Raw genomic sequence first — 26140 nt, 5'->3', positions numbered from 1 at the left:
AGTTCCCACACCAAGCTGTGCTGTACCTCTAATGAAACTGATCATTGTGTCTCTTTCTATGTTTCAACTATTTTGCCAGCAGGTTTGAGAGAAATTCAGACTTGCTTGGAGTTTAATTAGAAATAAAACACAATATTAATGCATCTTGCTCCATGCATGTACCCAGTTTGGAGCTGTTGGTGCATCTTTCAAACAAGCCAAGTTTCACTCTGTTCCCCACCTGTTATGTACTGCCTTGGTTTTGCTAGTTCTTTTATTTACTGCCAGTGACTCATGGAGACTTTGTTCACTGGTTTATGGTGACTTTCTGGATCACTGGTTTACATCACCATTATTGCTTTGCATCACCAGATGTTTCAGCTCAAGAGTTGCCAGCATGAACCCCAAGAGTTCATATGACTTGCACCTCCCAAAAGCTAAGCCTGTGCCCAGAATAACAAGCTTTCACTGGATTAGAGCGAAGTCCTGTTCTGGTAATGTTTGTGACTGAAGGGAGGCTACCACAACTGGGGCCTCTGAGAGTCTTCCCTGTAGACCATTAGAGATGTTATGGCTCCATAGGTATAACTGAGGTGCCAAGTTACTCTGCTGTATGGGCTTTAAAAACACTCTGTCCAGTTTAGGACTGAGAGGTTTAAGGGGAAAGTACAAAGTAAATATGAGGAAGCACTTGGCAGTTCTGAAAATGACACAGCCTGAGCAGGGCAGGATCCTCTGCTCCAGACTGTCTTTACCATGAGGAAAGAAACAATCACTGTCTCTTTTCAGTAAAATGTGAGAAACAAAATGTACATGCAAATACAGCATAAAGGGAGAAGTTAGCCTTCAGTATTACTCTTTGACAGACACCATTTATGGTGGCCAAACTACCTGTTGGCCGTGGAGCTTGGCCATACCCCATACCATATTGTCCTCAGAGTCAGATAACACGCAAAAATTCTAGTTGGCCATCAACAATTTCCATATAGAAAAGAAAGCATCAATTATTTGGGTTTATGCAGTAGCACCCCAGCACACAAACTTATGGGTTCCCAGCAGCTGGGCACTGCAGCCTCCCCTTCAAGAAGGTTCCTGTTGTGTCTCAGGTTGCACTCTTCAGTGCAACCACAACAGCTGCCTTCTAATGGGTTTTTTTTTTTTTTTCATTAGAAGTTACCTGTTTTCTATGCTATAGAAGAAAATACATTCTGTTTTTGTAGCCGGTGATCTATGACATTTGGGGGCACATATTTTAAACTGCTAGTTTGTTTTAGAAAAATGGTAGGCGTTAACCTGGAGGACAAATGATCAGAAATACCTATAATCCCAAGAGCTAACACAGTTGCCGGGAAATTCTAGACCTCAAATCAGCTCTGCTACAGAATATGATGAATTCAAATTTTTTTCCCCTCCACAGACATAGTAGCAAGATTTTACAATGAGAAGAAAGCAATTTGCTCAGTTGACTTGGGATTTCATCTCCTCTTGCATCTCTTTAGATTATATACAGATCAGCAAGCAAGGCTCGGCTGTGCTCAGTCTCACTCTGACCTCTGTACTAACTTGATTTACTGGGTTTAGTTCTCAAATAGTGTATTACGTTATAACTCAAAGGATCTGATTAGAACTAGGCGGTATTTTAATGATTTATGAGGGGCATCTGGGACTGCATGGGTAGTGTATGCATTGTGTCACTGCTGTAGGAGGAATCTGCATTGATCATACCAGCGTGCTCCAAGACAAGAGCGTGTCAAATTCCTGTAAGCCTGAGTTCACAAACTTGATCTGACAGGTGGCCAAGCTTGCACTGGGACTGACCATAGTTCTCATGGTGGGAATAAAACAAACCAGCTGGATTGCTTCTAGCCATTGCATTATGAGAGGATTTCCATTCCTTTCTGTTGTTCTGTTTCTATCTTGCAGTGCTTAAGAAGGTGTTTATCCTTCCCAGTTTTGTAGCCAGAAACCTGGGCCACAGGAACTTGAAATCAGCTCTGCCTGTGGTTTATCCTTCTGCCAGAAGACACCGGTGCAAAATACAGGCTACTGGAACTAACCTTCCAGACCTCTCCACATCCTGCCATGGCTATCAAATTGCTAGCAAGTCTCAGATCAGAGGGACTGAGGTGTGAGAAACTTAAAGAAACAATTAGACAGCACAGTTGGTTTAAAGCCGTAATGTCACTGCATTTAATAAGAGATCATACTATTATTTTTTTTTTAAATAACTGTAAAAAAAGGACTTTGCAAGTACAGACAGAAGGGTATCAGGAGCACAGTGATAAAAGGGTTTCTTGTCCTTGGTTTGATTTTATGTGTTCTGAATTTTCTTTTGAGCATTGAAGCCAACATCTGCAAAAGCATTCCTAAAATCCTTGTCCCCAACAGCATGGAAGTCCAACCTTGATGGTTACTCACCTCCTATTGTAAGCTGCTCACTAGTGGTGAGTAAAAGCTTTTGACCCACATTAAACCCAAGGGCAGCTCTTTATTCAGGTCCAGCTATCGCTACCAGTGTTTGGCAGCACTCTGCCCCTGGGCTGCCTCCTAGCTCAGACTTGTGGACAGATGTAGAAAAATCATAAAGCTTCACTTTACCATCTCCACCTGTGCAGTGGGAACAGCACTGTTCCTCATAGGATCACTCTAATAACATGCATAAAAGGCACTCCAGTGCCCAAGAAACACCAGGGAATCTTGGCTGCCTACCTCCTGCTGTTTCCCGTCTTACTTCCTAGCAGGTTACTCAACCCTCCTGCTATGCCTGTGTAGGGGGATAAGTGTCTGCTGTCTCCTCTAAGTTGGGTAGCATAGAGCTGTCTTTGTGGTGCTGGTAGAGACCACAGGACAAGAACAAAGAGCAGTGAAACTTCTAATGCCCTCAAACAGAAGAGACACAAGAGAAAAGAAAAAAAGAAAAAGCAGCAATATATTGTTTTTAAGATAGAAGAACATACCAGAGCTAGTCACAGGGGAGAAGGGCTTTGCATTGTGCCATCGTTTTGGTTAGATCCTTGGGGCAGAAACCATTCATTTGTAGTGGGATTCTTTGAATTCTGAAGCCTGATGTTTTCAGTTCTGGGCTGGAGGACACTGCTGTATTAGTTATTGTTAACAGCAGCCTCATTCACCTTCAGATGTGGGCTGCGAAACTCTCTTGGGCCACAGGATGCTGACCTAAGGGACTGCATTTCAACTGGGTTTTTGTGCAAGGCACAGCACAGGAAATCCTTGGCCTCTAAACCTTGCCAAAGCAAGAAATAAACATGACTTCAAGTCATTTAGAAGGTGACCTGGGAAAATGAGATGAGGCTAGATTAAGAATTTGCAACATGGAGTAAATCTGAAGAATAAAACCATGGCTGAGAGACTGGGAACAACACCCAAGTGACACTTTGTCCTTCTTTGAGCAAGCTCAATGCAGCATGCCCAGCAACCACCTGGCTTTCTTCTCTTGCGTTCAGTTGGACATGTGCTGTCCAAATCAACACCCCTTACATCGCAGACTGTATAGTGTAGGACTTGGGCTGTGTGGTAGTTGCAGTTTCAGCCCAAACAGCCATGGAGATGGAACAGGGAATGTGCTTGTTCTACAGCATGAACAGGCTCTGTCACCCACACAGTGACAGTGTGAGGCTGAAGTGCATCACAAAGGTGACCCTCCAGACCACCAGGTCTGCGTCAGAGAACAGACTCAGCACATTTCAGGCCATCTGTGAATAAATCCAAGCTTGTGCCTCTCCCCAGGGTCATACTGTACTAACATCATCCAGTACCGAGAGCAGAACACGCTCCCTGCAACTGCAGGCTGCAAATATCGGTAAAACATTGCTAAAAGCCATGAAAAAGCAGTGAGGATTTATGTTGTTCGGGGAGGGTGAGGGCTTTGGAGTAGTTGTACCAAAAAACCAGTGTCAGCCAGACAACCCAGCTGGTTCTGACTGGCAGCTCCAAGAGAAAATCAAAGTGGCACATGTTGCTCCTGATTTAGAGCAACCTGCATCAACTTGCCAGCCTGTCTTTCAGAAATGTTTCATCCTTCAACTTTTCAGTAAGCTTCTGAGGGTGCTTCTAGGAGGAAAAAGGGACTTTACCAATTCGGAGAATACCAGTTTGCACCCCCAACATGTTTTGCTGGAGGCAAGAGAGATACAGTGATGTAACAATTCTTGAGCCCAGAAGAGCCAGCCTTAACACAGAACAACTGAAATTTAGGTAAGCTTGTCTTCAAGTGCAAGCATAGTGATATCAAGAGTGTTTCATAGCATGTCTAAGAACTGTTTCATGCTATAATGCTATAGATTGGGAATTTTGTTTTCCTCAAGAAGTAGTGAAAAATGTCAGTACTGAATGGAGGAAGGAGTTAGAGACTGTCAGAACTGACAGTGAAGCCTGATGGCTAAAGTCCATTGCAGGAGAGGACATCAGCAATAATATTTGATGTAGGAGCAGTAGTCTGGCCAGGAGCTAGAGAGACTGTCAAATGTGGGTATGGTGCTGCAGTCATAAATAGCATGGAGATGTGGTAGATGCATTTTGGACCAGCTAGTGTCTTTGGGTCATATGAAGTGTGTCTTCTAGTCTACCAGATCAGGTTGGGTTAGTGGGTGTAAGGATGCACTTGGCAGCTGAGAGCAGAGGTACCAGTGGGCTCCAGAGGACCTAGTTTTGCAGCTGAACTGTGCTCACAGCCAAAAGCCACATCTTTGCTGGGCCTAGGGCTGGAAGGGAACTGACTGCTTTGCTTGCCAAGAGCCAAGTTCAGGTCCTTAGAGCTCTACAGTGCTCTTGCTCCAGCTGATGACTTCATGAACACCTAGTGCTGGGAGGAACACAGCTCCCTGTACAGCCTTAAACTCTCTATTTCCCTCCATATGCAATGACATCATTGCCACCTGAGGGCCCAAACTCTGGTCTTGGCAGGTAAAAGCCTTTTGGGTCACCTTACATCGGGGTTCTTGCTCTAGATGCGTAATGATTGCGGGATGGCTGTTATTAAATGACTGTAAAGCACTACCTAAAATGCACCAGTAATAAATTCTTAATAGCTGATGCTATGACAAGCAGTTACACAAAAAAATATATCGTAACATGCAGATTGTTAACAGTGTCTGGGTCTGTTTAATACTCAGCTTTAAGTAGTTACAATGCACACTATTAAAAGGGCATGTAAAATTTGTAACTAGTAAATAAAATGTCCAATTCAGAAACAAAATATACCCAATCTTCAGTGGTGGAGAAGCCACAGAAGCTCTTGGGGAGGATAAACTACCTCTTATCTCTGCAATCCTGGTAGTGGTGCTACCTATCACCCATGGTTTCTGTAAAGCATACTCCATGTACATTCCTCTGCCTGGCTCAGATTCTGTCCATGACTCAGAAACATGGTTAGGATCCCACTTATATTACAAATATGTGACTAGGTAAAGCAACCCGTGGTTTTGCATTTTGTGGGGAAAGGATGGATCAGGGAAAATTAATTTTGCTGCTCCCTTTTTTCACTTCTCTTATCCACTCAAAGCTGCTGTGTGGGCAATAACTGTACAGGGTTGGTTTCCCATGGCTAAAGAATAAAATAAACATGCATTCAAGACTCAGAAGAGTTAGCAAAATCAGCAGGTGGCCAGGTTTTGCACACTTGGTACAACATTGCTGCACATCAAAGGATGGCTAAGTGTGCCTAGCCACTGTCAGGAGCTGCACACATGGTTGGTAAATACTAATGTACCAACCAGCTGATGACAAGTGAGTGTTTTATACTACAGTCACAGAAAAAAACTTGGAGGCCACCCTGCCTTGGGGCATGCAGGCTAATGTACATCCTAAAACAGTCAAGACCACAAGTTTTGAGAACTGCAGCCTGGCCCACCAACTTGTTATGAAAAAAATAGACATTTTTGAGGATTTTGAGGCCTGGAAATCCATAGCATCAGTGGAATCTGTGATAAGTTCAGCATATATGAGAACGAGGATGAGCAGATTAATTTCTTCCATACATTTGAGTAGTGCTTTGTATCAAAAATGTCACTGTTGATTTCTCTGGATGGCACACAGAGAAAATTTTCAGCGGGGAAGCATCACAATTCCTCTAAAGTTAGGACAGAAAATGTTCACCAGTGCAATACCAAGAGGAAAAAAAAAATCAAATGTTTTTGTCTTGTGCTGCTCAAAGCTGTCCTGTACACAGATTTAGTCTGCTTCTCAGCAAAGGCCTTGTGTGATCTGTGGAGAGCATGTCCACCTAATGGATTTTGCCAAGTCCCACCAAGTGGGTGCCTTGCCCTAAATGCATAGCTGGGTTACACTTGTGGGTCTGGAAGCCTCCACTAAATTTGGAAATGCTGTTCAGATTACATCCTCCAGCTGCTGAAGAGATTTTCTTACAAACAGTTGGCTACTCAAATACCTTGTGCCTCCCTAGACACTGCCTGTGTCTCAGCTTTCAAGTCCAGCCAGCCCTACCTCAGTCATTGCTGTGTTTGATTCATACCGTCCATATCTCGTAGCACTCCTAGCAATTGATAAATTATGACTCCAGTGAGACTATTGGGTTAAACGCTAAGGAAGAAAGAATGATGACAGTAATACTTGTCATTTGTGTGGCGATGTAGCAACACAAAACCCTCTCTCAAACATATCTTAGAGGAACCTTTCCAGGGGATAGGCTTTCTGAGAAATGTTTATGGCTTTTGAATACGTGATGGGCATGAACTTGACACGACCTGCTTGCCCAAGCCCTGAGCTTCAGCCTAGTCTTTTACCACCACAAATCAGTCTATTTGAAGTATAGCCAGGATGGCAAGAGATGGCAAGGTTATAGCACATGGCAGCTTGAGAAAGCACAGGATGGAGGCTACTTTCTTCTCAGGATTTAAAGACTCAGAAATATCTTTACTAACATCATAAGAAAATAGCTAAGTTCTACCCGTACAGAAAAGCCAGTATAGACCCTGGGATGATCAAAATATTTGACACTTGATTAAAATGAGCACAGTGACATCCTTGTAGTATACACAGATCCCTCCTTTATCTTGGAATTGGAAAATACAAGTTTAAGCGCATATTTCTACTAAATATCCTGGACACAAGAGTTGTTTTTTCCTCTTGACTTAACACAGCATCATGCTGCAGGATTTTCTGCTGCTTCATCTCAGCCTTCATACCATCCTCTCAAATTGATCTCATATCAAGGTAATGTCAAATTTTCAAATTACACTGACTTTTCATTTTGTTGTTTAATTAAATATCGTGGAACTGGAGAAATTGGATAAAAGGTGGCATATGTTTCCAAGGACTGAGACACCTGTAAAAAACCCTCAAGTCTCTAAAGGCCCTCTCCCCAGCAGGGCACTGAATAGCCCCAACTACATTACAGATACAGCTGTAGTCACTGAATTAACTGAAACACAACCAAAGCATCCACAGTATATGCAGTCTGCAGGGGCATTCCCTGCTGGGCAGAGAGGAATCCTAAACAGTCATGAAGGAGATATTACCTGGGACCTCTCACAGACCCACTTTCCCTTCTTCCTGGAACAGCTGATACATCAGGAACCATTGACCTGGCTGCTCTCATCACCCAACTGCAGCAAAGCCACCAACACACATCGCTCCAGGGAGTGGCTACAGGTGGAGGCAGGGATGGTGGCACAAACAGCCTGTGTCATACTGTGTCACTCTGCATCATCAGAATGACCTGCTTGCAATAGTCCTCTGATTGCTATCCTGTGAGTTGTAATTAAGGAAATTCTATTGCATAGTACAGATACAATTACTGTTGCAGTACCAGCTAATCCAAAATAAATATAAATATAGTGGCAAAAATTCTCCTATGTGATTGAATAATTACCATAATACAACTCCAGTAGAACAAAGATCAGGAATGTTTCATGTTATCATCATTCAGAAACCAGCCTTTTGGAATTGTATTGCTCGTTCATACAACACACATCTCAGAAACAGATCCGCTACAAAAAATCAGTATAGAGGAATTGAGCCGAGAATCATTAAAAACGTATTTTTGAAATGAACAGCCATCACATTATTACCTATTATAATTTTCCTTTCACACTAATTTTTTAATCCGTGTTCCTTATAAAATATTACACAAAATTTTAATCATAGCATTGTTTTCCTCAAACATGTGCATTTCAGTAACGACACTTGCATGCATAAATCTAGTGAGTTAAGATGTTAGACTGATGCCAGAACTGAGTAGTCATTATTTGGAAAAAAAAAAAAATCTTGTTTTTCTGTCTGTTAATTTTCTATGGAAAGCTATTCTTTTTTCAGTGCATTCCTTATTCACCATATTAGTTGAATAATCCTACTGAGGCTTCTCTGCTTTTGAATCATTCGCAGCCTGTTAGTTGCAGTTATTTCACATTTGAAATTTGAACTCTAGTCCTTCATTTTTATTGGATGTAGAGTTTACACAAACTGATGCTATTCTCCAGTTAAAAAAATGTGACCAGAATGAAGGTACGTTTTATACACACCATCAGCAGTTCACATCTGTGTTTCAACAGGAGTAAATTCCTTACCTATAACACAATATCCATGTGAGCACAAGCTGAAAGTCATTTCAGGATAATTCTGAAGAAGCAGTCTTATCTTATAAAGACTGTTATTCCACAGTTTTAAATATCCATGTAGCACACAGTACCTCCTTTTGCCCAGCCTATGCACTTATCTTCCCTTCTAGAAACAATTCTAACAAAACAAAGGAAAACAGGCTTTGAAGGGGCACTTTTCCTTAGGTGCATTACATGTCACAGTTACCTGCCCAGCTCCTGTGAGTCTTAGGAAAGCAAGGCTGATTGCAGCCTTCAGTCCTCTGAGGCAGTAGGAAAATCTAAGTATTTATTCAGTGAAGAGGGCAAGAGAAAAGGATAACGGGCAGTACTGAATAAGAAAAAACCAAAACAGTTTAAAGCAACTTTACAGGGAGTGAGAAGTGCCCTAGAGTGGTCATTAGCCACACTGCAAGGAATTAGGTACATCAAAAAAGGGGAACATTTGCTGTAGATATTATGAATTGGGAAGGGTTGGAGGAGGTGGTCATTCTTGAACGTACTTCATGAACTGGGAGATGGCCCTGTGGTCAGGGCACGGGAAATCCAAGTCCCATTTCTGCTGCAGATCTCCTCTGTGGGATCAGAGAAGTGTCCAAGATCACCAGCAGGAGCCAGGCAGAGCTGGCACAGCACTGGGGTGGCCAGTGTCAAAGCAGAGATCTAAATCAGTGGGAAATGCCTGTTCCTGTAGGGAATTCCTCCATGCCTCCTCTTGCACAAAGCCATCCCAAATGGGCAAGAACATCTGCTTTTGTTTTCACAGTAAAAGCTGACACTGGAGGAGATATGCACTTTTGGGAGGGGAGCACATTCCACAGTGAAGCTCTTTGTAATGCTCTTGTAACAATAGAAGACCACTCTGGGAACATTACTTGGTGAAAACTTACTGTATCCAAGAAGTCAGAGCTGCCTTAAAGGTGGCAGGAGAAAGTGTACTGAAGTGATAGAGGGCTCCTCTTGGGAACTGGGTGGCAAGGCAGATCACTCCACGTGCACGGCAGAAGGGTCACCTGTAGGGACCCTTCTGTGGCCTTACACTTCCCTCCTTCTTTTCCATGGAAATTTCAGGGAATTAATTGCTCTATTTGCCCTTCAGCAAAGCACTGTATTAATATGAAGGTGCAGTGACCTCCCACAGCAGGCTAGCCTTCAGATCCAAGAGGCTCGGTCTTTGTGCATGCAAAATAAAATTACAGCAAAATGTGAACTTAGGGCTAGAGAAAATACATGGGTGGGAAACTGGGACAACATTTCATCACAGATGGTGTTTGAAAAGAGACAGTCCTTGAACTTAAATACAACCTATTTGTTAATGATAGATATGTTCAGCAAAAAGATGCAAGATTTCAGGTTTGCTGTCCTGGACTGCTGTACTCCAAACCACCCCTCAAATCATTTATGTAGGAGACATGCTTTAAGCAGTGCCAGAGCAAGACTTTGACTCACTGACTACAACTTCACCCATGTCCTAGACAGGTGCTTCTGTTTTAAGGCTCATAAGTTGACAGACTTCCTACTATATCTGTAATGCAGATGCTTGCCTCATTTTTAGAACATGCAAAAAAAAAAAAAAAAGGTTTAATATTTTCTTAGAACAGAACTCTGGGAAAAGTGTAATTTCTATTTCCCTCTTAAAAAATCCTCCCAACAGTTCAAATCTACAGCTAACACTGTAGAGGAACCGCTATTTCAAAGGAAATGTACCATATGGAAACAGAGTAATTCCAGAGATAAAGTGATGCCTAAAAAAAGTGTTTCTCCTTGTAACCGAAGTACCTCCTTCAAGATTAGAAATGGGATAGTTCTTGGAGGGAGCAGAGAGGGGAGGAGTGCAAATTGAAACAACTTAGTCAATGCTCATATAAATGACAGCTGGAATCACTGTAACTCATCCAGATTTTTCTAACATGAACGTTTGTCATGGGCACAAACAGTATGGCCTGTAAATACCATTGGAAAGAACCAAACTACTTCTTGCAGAGTTTTCCCCATTGAAGTTGACAGTAATAGCTAACCAGTGAAAAAGATTTTGCATAACTGATTCTGTTCAGTCCAGATCAGTTTGTTGAGCAAATTAGAAGACAAATCAGGGTAAGTATATATAAGGATCCTAGTTACCTGGTTAAAGGAAAACTGCAGCATACCATGGTAATACTTTGTTTCTACGCTCCTTGAGCAGATGCATTTACACAAGACATTTTCCATAGCATCACCTCTCTGCATGTGAAAGCAGAAGTTTTGTGCTGGCATATCAAGGGCTGTGCTAATAATAGCATCTAGAATTCCAGACAGTAGTAGGAACTTCCCCATTTTCTATGAAGAAAATAATCTTTAAAAATATAATGAACTTTTAATCAACTTTTTTTCAAGGTGAGAGGAAGAAAGGGGCCTGTCAGAAATACCTCTGGCTGGTGGTGAATGTCTGCTCTGCCCTTTCAGGATGGCCTGGGACTCCTTGTGCAGCCAGGACTTGCGGCGGCCTAGGATAAGAAGTGCCTCAAGCTGGTCACCCAGCAGTGGGAGCAGCGCTGGGACACCATCCCTGGAGGAACTGCGGCGCCTGCTCTGCACACGCACACACCCCACAGAGCACGTGGATGAAGTCTGGCCAAACCTTTACGTGGGAGACCTGTAAGAGACAGGAAGGGCTGAAGCTTATTGCAAATATTCCCCCAAATCTTCCACTCTTTATCTAAAAACAGAGAGCTAGGCACTACTTTGGGGACCTCTCACAACAGGTCAAAGTGTTGAACAAGATCCAATTCTGCATAGAGAAAATGCATCCTAACTGACTAAAAAGAATATCCCCCGCCGCCTGGTTTCTCCTCTTGCATTAGTGCAGGAGTCACACACTGCAACAACCCACTGTAGCTGTGGCATTGGTACTTCGGGCAGTCATGCCAAAGCTGGGTAAAAAGGATCAAGCTCATTTTCTCCTTGCTTTGCCGGACGGCATCACTCATCTGAACTGATGAATACTCAGCAGAGGTGACTTGGTGAGAAAGTTCTTGAAACCAGAAAACCCTTAGCTTGTGCAGAAATATCTCCACTACCGCCTTTCATCAGTTGAGAACCATCTAAACATATGTTTGGGAAAAAAACTGAGGGAAATTTAAGAGTTAATTTCTTAATGAGTCACTTCTGTCCCAAAGCATTTAATGGACATTTTGAACCTGATCAACCTGTCAAAAAAATAGCCAGTACCATTTCCTGCCGTGTAACAAATTCACCAGCAGCAGCATGTTCTTCCCTCCATTGCAAGGCAGCAGGCAAATATAATTCCCCATCTTTCTTCCAGGTATGTTGCTCGTGACAAGGCACAGCTGAGCCGCATGGGCATCTCCCACGTTGTGAACGCTGCTGCCGGGAGGTTTCGGATCAACACCGGGCCCAAGTTCTACAATGACTTGCCTGTGGATTACTATGGAGTAGAAGCAGAGGACAACCCAAACTTCGATCTCAGCATTCACTTCTATCCAGTTGCTCAGTACATCAGAGCAGCACTGAATTCCCCGAGAGGTAACTAGACCATCTGTGCCTGTTACATATCTTATGCACAGTAGACAAGCAGGGCAAGTTATCAAATATCATTTGACATAAAGCAACCTACCTGCATGTGGGTAAGAATGGAGATGCCCAAACGGAGTAGCATCCTACCTGCCTCCTGAACTCCTAGTGGTAGTTCTCCTGTTTCCCTGAAACAGGGAAGGATGCACTGAAGAGGCTTTTAAAGGGGTTCTCCCTATGCCTAGTGTTATTTGTCAGCAAAAGACAAAATAGCAAGTGTTCTTTATTACCTACAGGGACGCACTGATTGGGAAGGAGGCACATTATTTGATCTTTTCAAATTAGTGATAGGATTTAAAATAAAAGACAAGGGAAAGTGTCATGTTTGAGTAAGAAGATTCAATGATAATGCTACAATCTGTGCGAGTTCTACAAACACAGAATAGGGAAGAACTTGCTAGAAAGCAATTCTATAGAAGGGAGATCAAGGAACACCACCAGCCAGGAATAATGTCATGCTGTTGCTAGAAAAACTATAACTTTGAAATAGAAAAACAACCCACAAAATCCTCAGATTCACCAAATAAATGCCAGGTACAACACCAGAGGCTTGGGGCCAATGGGAGATCGTTACTACCAAGGGCAAGCCTTCACAAAAGCAAGTCATCACTGTGCCACAAAACTACAGATACTACTTCAAAGTAAGTGATTTAATAAGAGAACAGTTATAACTCAGCAAACCGTTTTGCCTGCATCCTGGTGAGCTTTAATTGCAATCAGGGTCCTAGAGTACTAACTATCCAGCTTAAATATATGCATTAGTAGATCTGATCCACCATAGTAGCCAGGAAGGGGAAACACAGTAACTGCAAAGAGTGTACCTTCATGCTAGGTACCTGTACATTTTTTGCTCTTTGGAGGGCTTGTTCTGTTAGAAAATATTTGCCTTTGTGCAACTTAGGGCTGCGTTTAGGGAATTTGGATTTTCACCCATTTTTATTACAGCATATGCTATTTGCAATTGAAGTCATTATTGGCAGTGCTCCAAAGAAAGGTAAGATCCAAAATCTATTCATGTGTGTGTAAAAGCAAAGTTCCAAATTAATTGACAAAAGACAGAAAACAGCAGATGAATTGTAGAAGCTGCAATAGCAAACAAAACCAGTGCTTTGCAAAATGCATGCTGAAATCCTAAGTTATGAATGCAGAACAAGTTACAGCTCAAGGCATATTTATCCCTACTCCCATGCTTTTAATATTGCTTTACTGAACTCCATATGGAAGCAGAGTTCTGGGAATGGAGACAAGGTGAAATTTAATCATACGCTGTCCAGCTGTTGCTGACATTCATCATTCTGAGGAAAGCGCAACAGTTTAGAAAATATATAAACAAGATGTACTGGAAGCATAATTTCCTGAGATACAGGAATCTAGCAGCGAAATACCCATGACCTGTGCAGGGATGAGACAGGGAGGGGATTGTTACTCACATCATTTAGAAGAAGAAAAAAAGTAGTGTTTATTATAAGCAATGAAACTGAACAACAACAACAAAAAATATACCAGGTGACAAGAGGCCTTTCCATATTACATACGGGATGTAACGAGGTACTGCTGTTTGGTTGAGAAGTCATTTAAGACTGCTCCTTAACTATTACAAGCAAATTCAACATCAATTTTTTCTTTCATGGAAATATATTATCCTTTTTATCTAAGAGGACAAGTCAAAGTCAAGACTGTATGAGGCACAAACATGTTTAAAACTAAGAATCAAGTACTCATTAGAATTAGGTGAGAACTGTTATTTCCATCATGCTTGAAAAAAAAACCTGATGCTTTACACCGCAAGTCCAGAAAACAGCACAGACAGATTTATTCCAGATTTCTACCTTAGCTGAACACAACATCTTCTTTGGTGATGTAAGGAGCTTGTTTTTAAGGCAGTTTCTTAAAATTCAGGTGCCACAGTGTGAACAAAAGGAAGTAGAAAGGTGTGCACTTACTTGTTCCTACTTGGGAGCTGTTCCTGTCACAGTGGTCAATGGCTGCATCACACCCTGACTTCCTTCATCATCTTTCTTGCAGAAATTAGAAAATACTTGCACTACTATTGCAGCCATGACACATAAGCATTATTTTATGATCCCTACTTATTTTCCTTCAGCACAGCCTGTTTCTCTGCCCATATAACAAAGCTGTTTGGGAAGGCTCAGACAAGAGTGAGCAGATGCACAATCTGTCCCCTTCCCTACAAGGAAAAAACATGGAGTTGGGAAAGTACTGGCCTTCTCCCTCATGCTCAAGCTCAAAGGACAACACCTTGAATATCAATCTTGACACCTTGCATGGGCACCTGTGCAATTTGCATTTCTCTGGATGGCAGCTAAACCTAAAGTAAATCAGCAGGGTTTTGTAAAGTCTAACAGAAGGAGGAGGGAAAGAGAACTTGATGAAAGCATGTCATGAAAACTATGAAAGTAACACTGTTCTGAGAGAAAGATTCCCACGTAGAGAGCTTTGCCTTTTATTGACCTCTGAACATATCTAAAACAGGCAGGTTAAAATCACCCATTCAAATCTTGAAATGGCAGACTCTCTCGAAGTCATTTCCCTTCCTCCACTTCAGTGGAGCAAATGAAAAGCTAGGCTCCCTCTCCTGACACCTTCTTGTTGGTGGGAGTTATGAAAGCTGCTTAACTTTGGAGAAAAGGGTCCTCTTGCTTGACTCCACTGTAGGCGCATTACATACATCAGTCTGACCTCCCACTCTGCAGCAGATGACAGCTCTTACCTGCTCTGACTTGACACTATTTAAAGCTCTCTGTAGGCTTCTTGCTATTTTCAGCTGTGACAAAACAGATACTGGATTAATCAAGAAATAGGCAGCGGATTGTGCACCTGGCTAAAACCTAACAGGAGATGAGAAAATCGTGGAAGAAGCCCCTAGGGCCCATTAGCCCAGCTGAGCTCTCCTGCTGAGCAGAATACTTCTGCTGCATCCAGTGGAGTGAAGGAGTGAGGGCAGCTGGGACATTGATTATGGGTGACAGATCTGGAGCCTCATCTTAAGCCAAATTGAATCCATCCTGCAAGAAAGCAAGGGCTAGGTTAGGACATTTAGCTCATTTAATGATGATTAGCAAAAGGACAATAAGTTATTATGTGTTTTAATGACTGATCTTGTTCAACAACATTGAATTTCCCAACTTGAATTTGGCCAACAAAGTTGAATGTGCAGACTTTATCCCTAGTGCAAACGCTTTGATGTTAGTAGAGTTACAGCAGGCATGAGCTGGATAGAATATCCATAATCCGCTGTTAAAAACCAAGTGTTATTGTTCTGCAGAAATCCCAGACAGATGAGTTATTGTCTGCCTCTGCAAAAAGTAGCTCGAGATGTGTGGTGCAAAATTTCAAATAAGGATTGCAAGATTTAATAATGCCAGAAGCTAAGTGCCCCTACTTCTCCTCAGTTAATCCCATTATTCCTAAGGGATCCTGTTTCTTGCTCAGAGAGAAGGTTGCAACATGGTCCTCTAACATGGGACCAATCCAGCTGCTCTTTGCACTGGACTTTGTATGTTAAACCAAACAGGGGCGGGAAAGGCAGTGTTGGAAGATGGCACAGATGCTCATGGCACGGATTCTGTGGTACAGGAGATGTGGTTATAACCTCCTTGCCTACCACACGACGGGAACACACAAGTGCCTCTGTGAACACTGCTCTCCGTGGCTGTGCTCCGGGAGCCACCCAGGAATCCGAGCCTGAGCGCTGGGACACCTCAGCTGCATCCTGCCAGGGGCTGATGGAATGGCTGGAATCGCCCAGCAGTCAGACTGTGGAGCAGACATGCTTCAGGCACTGGTCACATGCAGGATGTCACCAGGGGTTCAGAGTGTCACTTCACCCATTTGCAGCCACTGCTAAGAGACGAGGGTCTGACCCTGTAAACAGAACCAAATAGCAACACAGCTTTTGTTTCCTTACTCAAGTTGAACATTCCGTTTGTTTGCTAAAAATAATCACACAGTAAATTCAAATCTGCTTTCATTAGAGCAATTTTACATTAATTAAATCATTTCACATGACTGATTTATCTGCAACAAACAAGTCATTTTATTGTCAGTGTACCAGCATTTATCATAGCCTTTGTTTCACTATGCACAGAGGCTAACAATGTTGGAATACACATTGCACTTGTAAAAGAGATAATATACCTACATCCTCATGGGAAGAAGTGATTAGAGAACCATGCAGATTAGGAGCAAGGTCAATACTTGGGGCTTGTCCAGGTTTTTGCTGAGACACCTTCTAAAGCTCTTTGCTGATACTGGAGGACACTTCTGAAGTGCAGATAAGCCAGAGAAACAGGGAAGAAAATTCAGTGTATTCTTTCTGGACACAGTCTTCTCTCAGACACAGATGCAAAACAATAGAGAGCCAGCCTGTACAAGCAGGAGCCTGGCATTCTGCTCTCTGTGCCTCCAACAAAAACACAACAGGCAATATTTAACAGCAGCATTTATACCTGTGCTCAGCTTGGTCTTCAGAGCATTTTCAAAGGCAGCAGTCCTCACACCTTGAAAGGACTCAAACCATTTTACAAAAATTAGATTCAGAACATCAAGTCTCTTGTCCCCCATCCAGTTTACGCAGAAATTTCAATTTAATTTCAAAATCTATAATGATGCAACATGAAATCGAACATCAAGGCCATTTCTTTCTGTTTTTTTCTTGTTTGTTTTTCTCCCTTACAGTGCAGTTCAGACCATCGATTCTTTTCCTTTTAGGTGTAGAGTGCTGGTAGCTCCGAAGTTTTCAGACAAAGGAGAAAAAAAAAACAACAACAACAAAAAAAAGTGTTTCTGATTCCAAGAAAAAAATTCAGAACATTTTGTTCCTTGGCTGCTCTTACTTGGGGTACACATTTGGGTGGATTTCTGGATTTCCCATTCCTGCCACCACATTGCAGTTAGGCCTTCTGCAAACTACTGAAGCAAAGATTTTTTTAAAATCTTTTGGCCTAGCCCTATTTGCAGTATTTTCTGAAGTGAAACTGTGCTCCTGATTCCTTTATGCTCCTCTGAAATCTCAGACCAGGGTTATTTGTATCCCAAGTGCCTCATCTAGGGAAGATAATATAGCATACATACCCTACAGGGTTGGTGGGAAGGCTAATGGAAGTGCAGCGCATTGAAAAATCTGATGGAAATTCAAATTAGCATTATCTTTTAGCAGGGGTGCAAAACATTTCTCCATATGCCCATTAAAAGCAGGACTTCACTTCCAAGAATTTTAATGAAGTTAATGGAATTGACAGATAGATGCAATTTAACTTGAATAAGGGCATCAATATCTCAGTAAATTCCATGAAACAGTATCTGAATGAGAAAACAGAAATAGAAACTCTACAAAACTGCCCTTACATTGGAGAACCTCTTCCTTCCCCCAAAAGGCTTTGATGCCTGGTCCAAGTCTGCTGTCACCAGAGCTGTTTTTGCCACTTCCTTGGAGACTATATTTGTCCCTTTATTTCTACTGAAGACACATCTATCTTTAGGGCTGCGCTCGGATTTCTCATGCCAGGATAATGAGAGGTGGCTGTGTCACATACATCGTGGAATTCAACACTTCTCTCAACCTGCTGGCCAGAGCATGTTTTCACAACACATGCTCACCCTCTCCAAGCATGTGGCTATGCCATCATCATTAGTCAGAACTAGAATGGTTGCTAAATAAATTCTGTGTCATAAACAAAATGGGATTTGAGATTAAAAGCTGTGTACAAAGTACCCAGAATTAACACCTGGGGGGATGGGGACAATCAGTCTGAGGTTTTTGTCTGGATCTAGGCTCATCATCCAACAAGGCTATTTTTGTCTTGCTCCCTAGTAATAGAGAGATTAAAATGCTGTAAGCACAAACAAAACAAGGAACTTGCCCTGAAAAGCTGTCCTTTCTACCCCTCCTTACATTTTGCAGAGAAGCAGCATCTGAGATAGTCTATTCCATCTCCAAAGGAAAAAAGTAACATGGGATTGTCATTGCTGATTTTTCATCTTTTCTGGATATAAATTGTACTGCCACTGAATTGCATTTTGTACAGCTACCCAATGAATGAACAAGAGACCACATATGTGACAGTCTAAAAAAATAAATTAAAAAAAAAAGGTAGAAAATACTTTGGTTCAAACTTGTGAAGATTTCCAGTGAAGAACTGTTCTGAAATTTCCATGCTAAAAAGACATTTTCTTCAGCTGCCTTAATGGGAGGCTGCCCATTAGGTGGTCAGAAGTTCATATCTGCTTCTAATCACTTGTTACTCTAAGAATGCTGAGTTGCTGGGCCACAGTCTCTGTAAGAAAAATAGATCTGACTGCAGCAAAGGACAGGAGAGCTTGAAAATGTTCAATTATGGTTATAATTGAGTAGAACAGTTATACAACAATTGAGTTTCACTCTCAATCAAAAAATTCTCATTAATCTTACCATTTTTATGAAAGTTGAAGCATTTTACAATATATACAAGATGCAAATTTTCAGGTTCCAGAATGAGCTCTTTGTTTACATCTGGAGGGAAAGGACCACAAACCTGAATTCTTCCCTCTGAGAGCAAAATTTTCCTTTAATTAAAAAACTTTCTTTAATTTCAAATTAGACCATTAAAAAAAAATCATCTCCTTCCAATGGGTGAAAGAAACCTAGGAGGCAGTTGCAATACAGAATTGAGCTTCTTAGGCTGCTCCCATTCATGATCACAGCAGGAGAACCAAAAGCAGAGCAGAGGGAAGGAGGGAGTTACACTGGTGGATCCCTGGAAGGTGTTCCCTGAGGCTCACTTACAGCAACAGGGGAAGGACTCATGATGTTACTCTTAATGAACTCCTAATGAAGATGCGCACCTTGCACTGAAATCTCTGGAAAACTAAATACATTTCATAAATTGTCTTCCTAGTGGTCGCTTAATAAACAGGGGAAAATAGAGGCATTAGGAAAGGACAGTGATTAGTATTGAGTAGGCTATAGAAATAAAAATGCAAAAGTGAGCTGGTGCAAATGCCATATACGAACATCTGTTCTTAATGATAATGCCCATTTTCTTCACACACTTCCAAAAAAGCCTGGGCAGCAGGTAGCACCCTCAGAAAGCTTTACTGCCCTAAGCAAAGAAGAAAAAAGAGTTTGTGGAAAACCAGGAGTGTTGCTGTAACAGCAGTGAGCAATCCTGAGCATTGCACTTCTGAAATGCTAAGTTTCCAAGCCCTCTAGTAGTAAGTAACCTACCAAGGCTGCTTCCCACAGCATGGCCTTCAAGTGTGAACTCTTGAAACTCTGCCAGCAAGTACATCACTCCCAAAACCACACATCAGCAAGCAGGGACACAATGGATGGCCGGCTGGGCAGGAGGGATAAGGGTGTGCTGTCAGGCTGACAGCTAAGCTCAAACAAGTGACCGTGGATCCTGGAACACAATTATAAATTTTCTGCCCCCAGCCACTAAAAGTCTCATGTTCCTCAACCAGGGGAACTGCACCAGGGCTGCTTTGCAGTGCTGCACACACCTGCTTGCCCATCCCCAGTACCGCTTCCATCTCTGCTCCAGCACAATAACCCCCACCATGAGGCCTGCTGGCATAATTGCAAATCTCTCTCCTTTTTCCAGGCAAAGTACTGGTTCACTGTGCAATGGGAATCAGTCGGTCTGCAACTCTTGTCCTCGCTTTCTTAATGATCTGTGAAGGTATGTCCCTCACCACCGCCATTCAGACTGTGCGCTCCCACAGAGGGATCTGCCCCAACTCCGGCTTCCTCCAGCAGCTTCGGGAGCTGGACCTCCAGTTAGGAAGGGGCACAGGCAGAGGAGCAGAGGCCTGCTAGTGCCAAGAAGCTTTGTCTCCTGGCACCAGCCCAAGAGATGCTGCCCTCACTGAAGAGTGCAAGGATGCTGTCAGGACTGCTCTGTAGCTGCACTGAGAAATTCTGGGGAAAGGCTGAGCATAAGCAAACTGTTAGGAAATGTTAGGCATGTATTTTTTGCATAAGCCCACTAATTGGAAAGAAAATTAAATAAAGAAGGATTCAAACTAGCAGTTTTGCTCACCTGGGCCTGTTTATTTAACTACCTGTTGGTCAGGGCATAGGGAGCAGTTGGGTTTTCATGTAGAATTAAAAGGCAGCACAGTCAACTTGAAAAAGTACTTTGTACTTACTTACAATTCCATTTATTTGGCAAGAGGGAAAATGACTAAACTAGTAAAATAAAAAAAGAAAGCATGAGGCTTTTAGGCAAATCCTTAACATTTCACATCCAGCTGGCTTAGGGTGAGACTGCAGGTTTTGCAAGCTGACATGGTCCTTTGGTCTGTCGTGGTGACACTAGTCAGGATCCAGTTCAGACCATGGGCTCCCTCTTACAAGCCATGGAGGCTCTAGCTGGACCTTCACAAGTCGTTTTTGCTTCAAATCTATGGCAAATACTTAGGACTTAAGGACCATTAAATCCTCAGGAGCCAGCTCTGGAGCTCTCAAGCAGATGCTGCACCCTGGGGCCCAGCTGTTGACAGCCTCTCTGCTGGTCAGAGAGAGGAAGGTGTCTCCTTGCACACATGGAGCAAGGAGCATGCCCAGGGCACACTGCCTGCTGGCACACTGCAGGGCAGTGCAGTGCCAGACAGAAATGTCCTCCTCTTAGCTTGCAACCCGACGCTCGAAATCACATTCCCCAAATTTCCCTGTTTTAATGGAAAGTCAGAACCTAGTGTCGTCATGTCAGAGCATAAATGAGCAATGCCTCTAACAAATCCAACACAGCAGCTCTGCATTTCAATTACTCTTTACGCCCAATTGGCCACATTTAATCTTGTGAAGAACTCAAAGCAGATATTTGCTTCAGTGCAATTACAGCCACATACAGAACATTGGCAAATGCAAACAATATAGAATTTCCACTCGACGGCAGATTAATTTGGTGTGATGTTTTCCCTCGAGAAGTCTTAAAGGCTCTCGGTTCTGAAAGTACCCTGCAGTTTGTATTTATAGCACCATGGATGTTGAATAGAAAGAGGGAAGCATATACTTCTGTATTGAAGTTTCTTTTACCTCCATACATTAAAAATATTAACTGAGCCTAGCACACCTTCACTGCATTTCTCATAATGCAATATGGAAACATGATTTCCCTGCAGAGTCTATAGAGGAATTCAGGTGGTGTTTCCACTTTCATAAACATATTAAGTAAAGCATAACAATGCTACAGACTAATTTCCTGTCAGGGAACAGAGGCACAGGTCTTCCCTCCAGAAAGGGTCCCATCCTTTGAGACTGGAGTAAGCAGTCAGAAGCGAGGTCATAGCTAATGATGGAAAAAATCAGTGAGGTTATAGTTTTCACAGGCCCCTTATTGCCTGCCACAGCAAGGAGATTAGATTTCAATAAGCGTGGTGACTGAACCACTCCTGGCACTTGGGTCTCTTCCACCTTGGTCTGTCTGGGGATTCTTTTTTATTGCAGACCATGCTGAAGCTGTTTTGTGAGTGGTATTTTCAGTTGCCTTACTAACCACTCCCTTCAAGCCTCTGTAACTCAACCCACGCCAATCCCTACATTAAAGCACAAGGGGTGTATGAAACACAACAGTCCAAAATCTCCATACATTGAGCCCATCAGGACAGGTCATAATTTCCAGTGAGCTGCACAGCTGGAAACATAGGTGGTTCCAGGGCAGAACTTAAAGTGAACAGCTTGTGAGATTGACTGACCCGAAAGTTACCTCAGCTGAGGCCTGTTGGCCACTGTATGACTCTTTCAGCCAGCCAGGGCAGGCCATAGATTTCCCTGCCATCCATGACTTGCTCTGGGCTCAATACATCTGTCTGGAGCTGCAGTGTGCCAGGTAAGCTAGGGCACTGGCAGAGCAGGCCTTCTGGCTCTTGGCACCATTACAGGTGTATAGTAGAAGCTTCCTGTTCAACATGGGAAAAAGCCCAACTAAACAATAAAAACAAGAGGTCAAAAACACTCAAAAAGACCCAAAGAGAATAATCCAATCCCAGGACAAAAAAAAAAAAAAAAAAAATCCTTTTCTAGAAATGCCTGAGCTATTTTGAGCGCTTTGCACTGCTGTGAAGTACAGACAGTGAGAGGCAGGTCCCCCATCTCCTTCCAGGTTTTCTACCCTTCAGGAGACAATGTTCCTGAGCCCACCATTAGCTTCCGTCTCTGTGAGGGCTGCAGCAGCATGGAGGTGGCCTGGCAGGGGCACAGGGACAGGCTCCATATCAATGTCAATTAAGTTCTAACCTCTGACCCACATATCCTGCACACTGAGGCTTATTGCCCCTGTGCTTAGTTAAACAAAAGCCTCTTAAAATTGCAGCTGAAATCAAGGCAGAATGAAAACAATATTGAGGGTGGTTCCAGATATATCTTGTGGTATAATTTCAAGACCCAGAGTTGTAAACCACCAGCTCAGCCTGAGAAATGAGGAATAACTTCCTTCCCCCACAAGCCACCCTTGCTAACACGAGGTGTTTAGTCCTGGCTGCAGCTGTCCAGTTCAGTGCTGCCAAGTCAGCTGAAAGGAGCCCCACTCAGCCCTGCAGGTTTGGTGCCTCTGTGGCACTTGCCCAGTGCCCAAGCCACAGGCAGGGCAGAAGCAATCAGAACAGCAGAGAGGTTAATGGACAGAGTGGCAGTGACACCACTACCATTTCCATGAACAGCCTTACCTGGTGCAGAGCAAACGCTCAGGTTTATTTATGAACACCTGTCCATTCTGTCCTTATGAGGGAGAAATCTTGAGCACTGTGGTGGAGCTGCTATACCTCCCTGACAAAAACCCTGCCAGGAAGGATGGGTGCCTCAGCCCCTTTTTGCAGACAAGACACGTGAAATTTGCCTGAGCTGCAGCAGGATGTTTGGGGAAAAGCACAAGAGGATTGCACTCCAACCTCCAGAACTGGCATAAAAGCATGAGAGGAATTTTCTCACATGAGATATCTTGCCTTCACTAGATTTTCCTCTCAGACTTTCAGCAGTGATACAGAGAATATTGCCATGGGCATATCTGCACTGTGTTATTTATCCTTTGGATTTGTGCTTAGGCTTTTATTTGTAAAAGGAAAATGAGACCATAAATCTGCTGTGCAAGGAGTCAAGGGAAGAGAGGACAGAAACTTTCAACAAGTTTCATGCAAAGAGATGGTGCCAAGGACAGGTTTCCCATGGAAAGAAATGCCAACCAAGATATTGTCCAGGTACTTACCATGTGTAGTGGCAACAGCTAAGAGTGTCAGCCTTTCTCTCACAGGTGCATTGATTCATTCCTCCTTGCACAGGTAGCTTAGGAGTTGCTGCAGCAAGGATGGCTCTCCTATGGGAGCATCTTCATCCATGGCTTTTGCTTCTAGCACACACACTGGACCACTCTTTGGGTTCAGCACCCTAAATAGTCCCCCATGCCTGTAAACAAGGGTGGAGGGAAGCAGTCTTGGGCAGACCCCGGTTCTGCATTACCCTGCCCTGTTCAAAGTTAGCCCATGGTTCGGATTCCACTTTAACCTTGGCACTGCCCGCCAAGCCCAGGCACCATTCTCCTGCATAGCCCTGATGCCTAGACCAGATCTACCCAGCTCGTGACAGCCCCACCAGGATTGCAAAGCACTGACAAGCCTACTTGCCAGACTTGATCCTCCTCCCATTGTTTTTTGTCCTGTATTTTTCTGATAACAAGGCTATGTATTACTGTGAAAAGGGGCTTCAAAACAGCTTGTGCTTTGCAAATTTACTTCGTAGTCTAAGGTTCAAACAGTATGTGCAGCTCCTGAAGCCAAGTCAAACAGGAATCTAGGGCCTATGGGACTTTCAACATTTAAGTTTTCTTTAGGCTACAATTATTTTGCTTAGAAACTAGACCCTTGATCTGTTGCAGGAGGCTGCAGTTTAATAAAGTCAAACAGTTTGCTCTTTGCAATGTACTATTTGCAGTACAAGTATCATTGAGTTACACTGCTCCCCCTCACCACTGCCTCCTGGAACCTCGACTGTTTATATACAGAAAGCACTCTCAGGAAGCACTCCTAAAAATACCCAGCAATGTTAGCTGAGGATCTGGCTCTGTCTCTCCTCCGCCTGCTTCTGCCTCCATAACATCCTTCCATCATCTTGATGCTCAACAACCCCAGCTGTTCAAGCAAACTTTTCCTTGCCTCATTCTCTAAAAAAATGTCCTTTTTCTTCCTCCTCTGCCAGTAGCTATTCTCCACCCTGCCACAGAGCAGTTTCTGTAATGTTGCCATATCGTGTCTCATCTAGAGTTTTCTCATTTGATTACTAAATTAAATTAAAGTGAAGTCCATGACAACTTCCCAAATCTTTGAGCTCTGCCCACGTTTCAGACAATAAGGTGGCGGCAAGTAAAGGTGATAACAGTACCCGAAAAAGACTAACATCTTTTAGTTTACTTTGTAAAAGGGGCATCTGAATACTGCAAAACCAAGATGCCGTATTCTCCACTGCCTGAAACCACTCTCAGGGAAGTTACTCTGAACACAAAGGCATCTCCCAATGGAAATACAAATTGCAAATAAAAATATTTTCACAACAGTAGAAATAGAAAATCTGCACAAGCAAGTCCAGCCAGCTGATAAAAACATCCATTCTTAAACATCAAATTCAAAAGCAAGAGTGGGATTCAGCCCACACTTCTGATCTGTCTGTTGCTCAAAATGTGGGCAGAGCTTCCTCTCACACAAAGTGTTACTTGTCAAGGAATAGGGTCCCTCAGTTGCTGCAGACTGGTCCTGCTTGTTCCAGTCATCTTCATGACCACAAAGATCTTCCAGCACATTAAGCAGACATCCAGTACAGACCGAAGGATCTTTGATGCTTCTGTCTGTCCACACATCAGCCATTGAGTTGAATGTTTCTCTTCTGTAGGTATTCAGCAGACAAGACAGTAAAAATGAAAGCTTAATAATTCTGCTGTTGTAGTAGATAAGATCTAGTGTGGTTATTCCAAGTGTAAAAAACTTCTGACAGTTGCTGTTCTACAAACCCCTTTTTATGAAAAAAAAAGCATCTAATTCCTCCTAATTCAATAAAAAGTATAATTTATCAATTCATCTAACGCTAAATATTAAAAATGAAATATTTACAAACATTTAGAACGAAAATGATCCATCAAAGTTCTTAAGATTTCTTTTGGAAGATCAACAGCTCTTCAACAAAAATTCCCAAGAAGCACAGATCTGTAAGAGGTGAGACACTGAAAATTTTTGCATCAACATCATTTAGGTTGCTTACAATGAATAAATAAATAAATCAGTTATTTACAAAATCCCCACCCACCACTGGAAAGCCATCAGCCAGTGAAGAGTAAGCAAGGAATTATTTGCTCAGCTCTGGTGACAATTGGCTGTTACTAGAGTTATTCTGACACATTGTTTTCAAGAACATCTGTTTCCACTCCTACTCCTTTAACTTTCAGATGTGAAAAACAAAAGCTCATTTTCAAGCCACGTCTCCCATCTTCAGTTGGCAACAGTTGCATGATTATGAAGTTATTGTTGTGCTGGATGATCTGCTTGTCAGTTTATATTTTCCTATCATATCTATTTTTAGGTATTCATTAATATTACTTGGAGCCTCTCCTACAAATCTTAAACATTTATAGCACATCTCGACAATTCATCAAATGGAGCCAACCTCCAAGGAAAGGAAACCCAAACCACTTCCCCTGCTCAGCTGAATGAGATTCAGATCCTTGTCTTTTAAACTTGAAACTCAACATTTTCCCATCTGCTCTTTATACACAACAGCCCTTTTGCTCTGCATCAGTATTTTATTCTCCATTCATAACTTTTTACTTCCCTCCAGAGGTTTCCTCATGCTTTTAGTCTGCTGGACTCATAGAAGACTTGGATTTTGGAGGGTTTCTCCTCCCACACTCCATTGAAGGGGAAAAATAATCATTCAGCAATGAATGGCCACTTTTCATTGCTCATTCACAAGAGAGACACAGCAGGATCCCAGGGCTGGACTCAAAGACAATTTTCTTTGCTCTTCTCACTAAAGGGAA

At 42.7% G+C, this 26140-nt stretch overlaps 1 protein-coding gene across 1 annotated transcript in view; it reads left to right on the top strand.

Moving 5' to 3' along the window:
- Positions 1-26140, top strand: part of DUSP29 (dual specificity phosphatase 29) — a 67545-nt gene that overhangs the window by 3153 nt on the left and 38252 nt on the right. Inside the window, exons 2-3 of the mRNA XM_066191465.1 lie at positions 10995-11186; positions 11854-12074. Of these exons, the coding sequence (XP_066047562.1) occupies positions 10996-11186; positions 11854-12074 (412 nt within the window). The 5' untranslated portion in view covers position 10995. The remainder of the gene's footprint in view (positions 1-10994; positions 11187-11853; positions 12075-26140) is intronic.

This window comes from Chamaea fasciata, unplaced genomic scaffold (genome assembly GCF_029207755.1).
Source record: "Chamaea fasciata isolate MVZ Bird 193981 ecotype frontalis unplaced genomic scaffold, bChaFas1.0.hap1 SCAF_9, whole genome shotgun sequence".
NCBI classification, from domain to species: Eukaryota; Metazoa; Chordata; class Aves; order Passeriformes; family Sylviidae; genus Chamaea; species Chamaea fasciata.
This window is presented reverse-complemented; position numbering and strand designations above follow the sequence as displayed.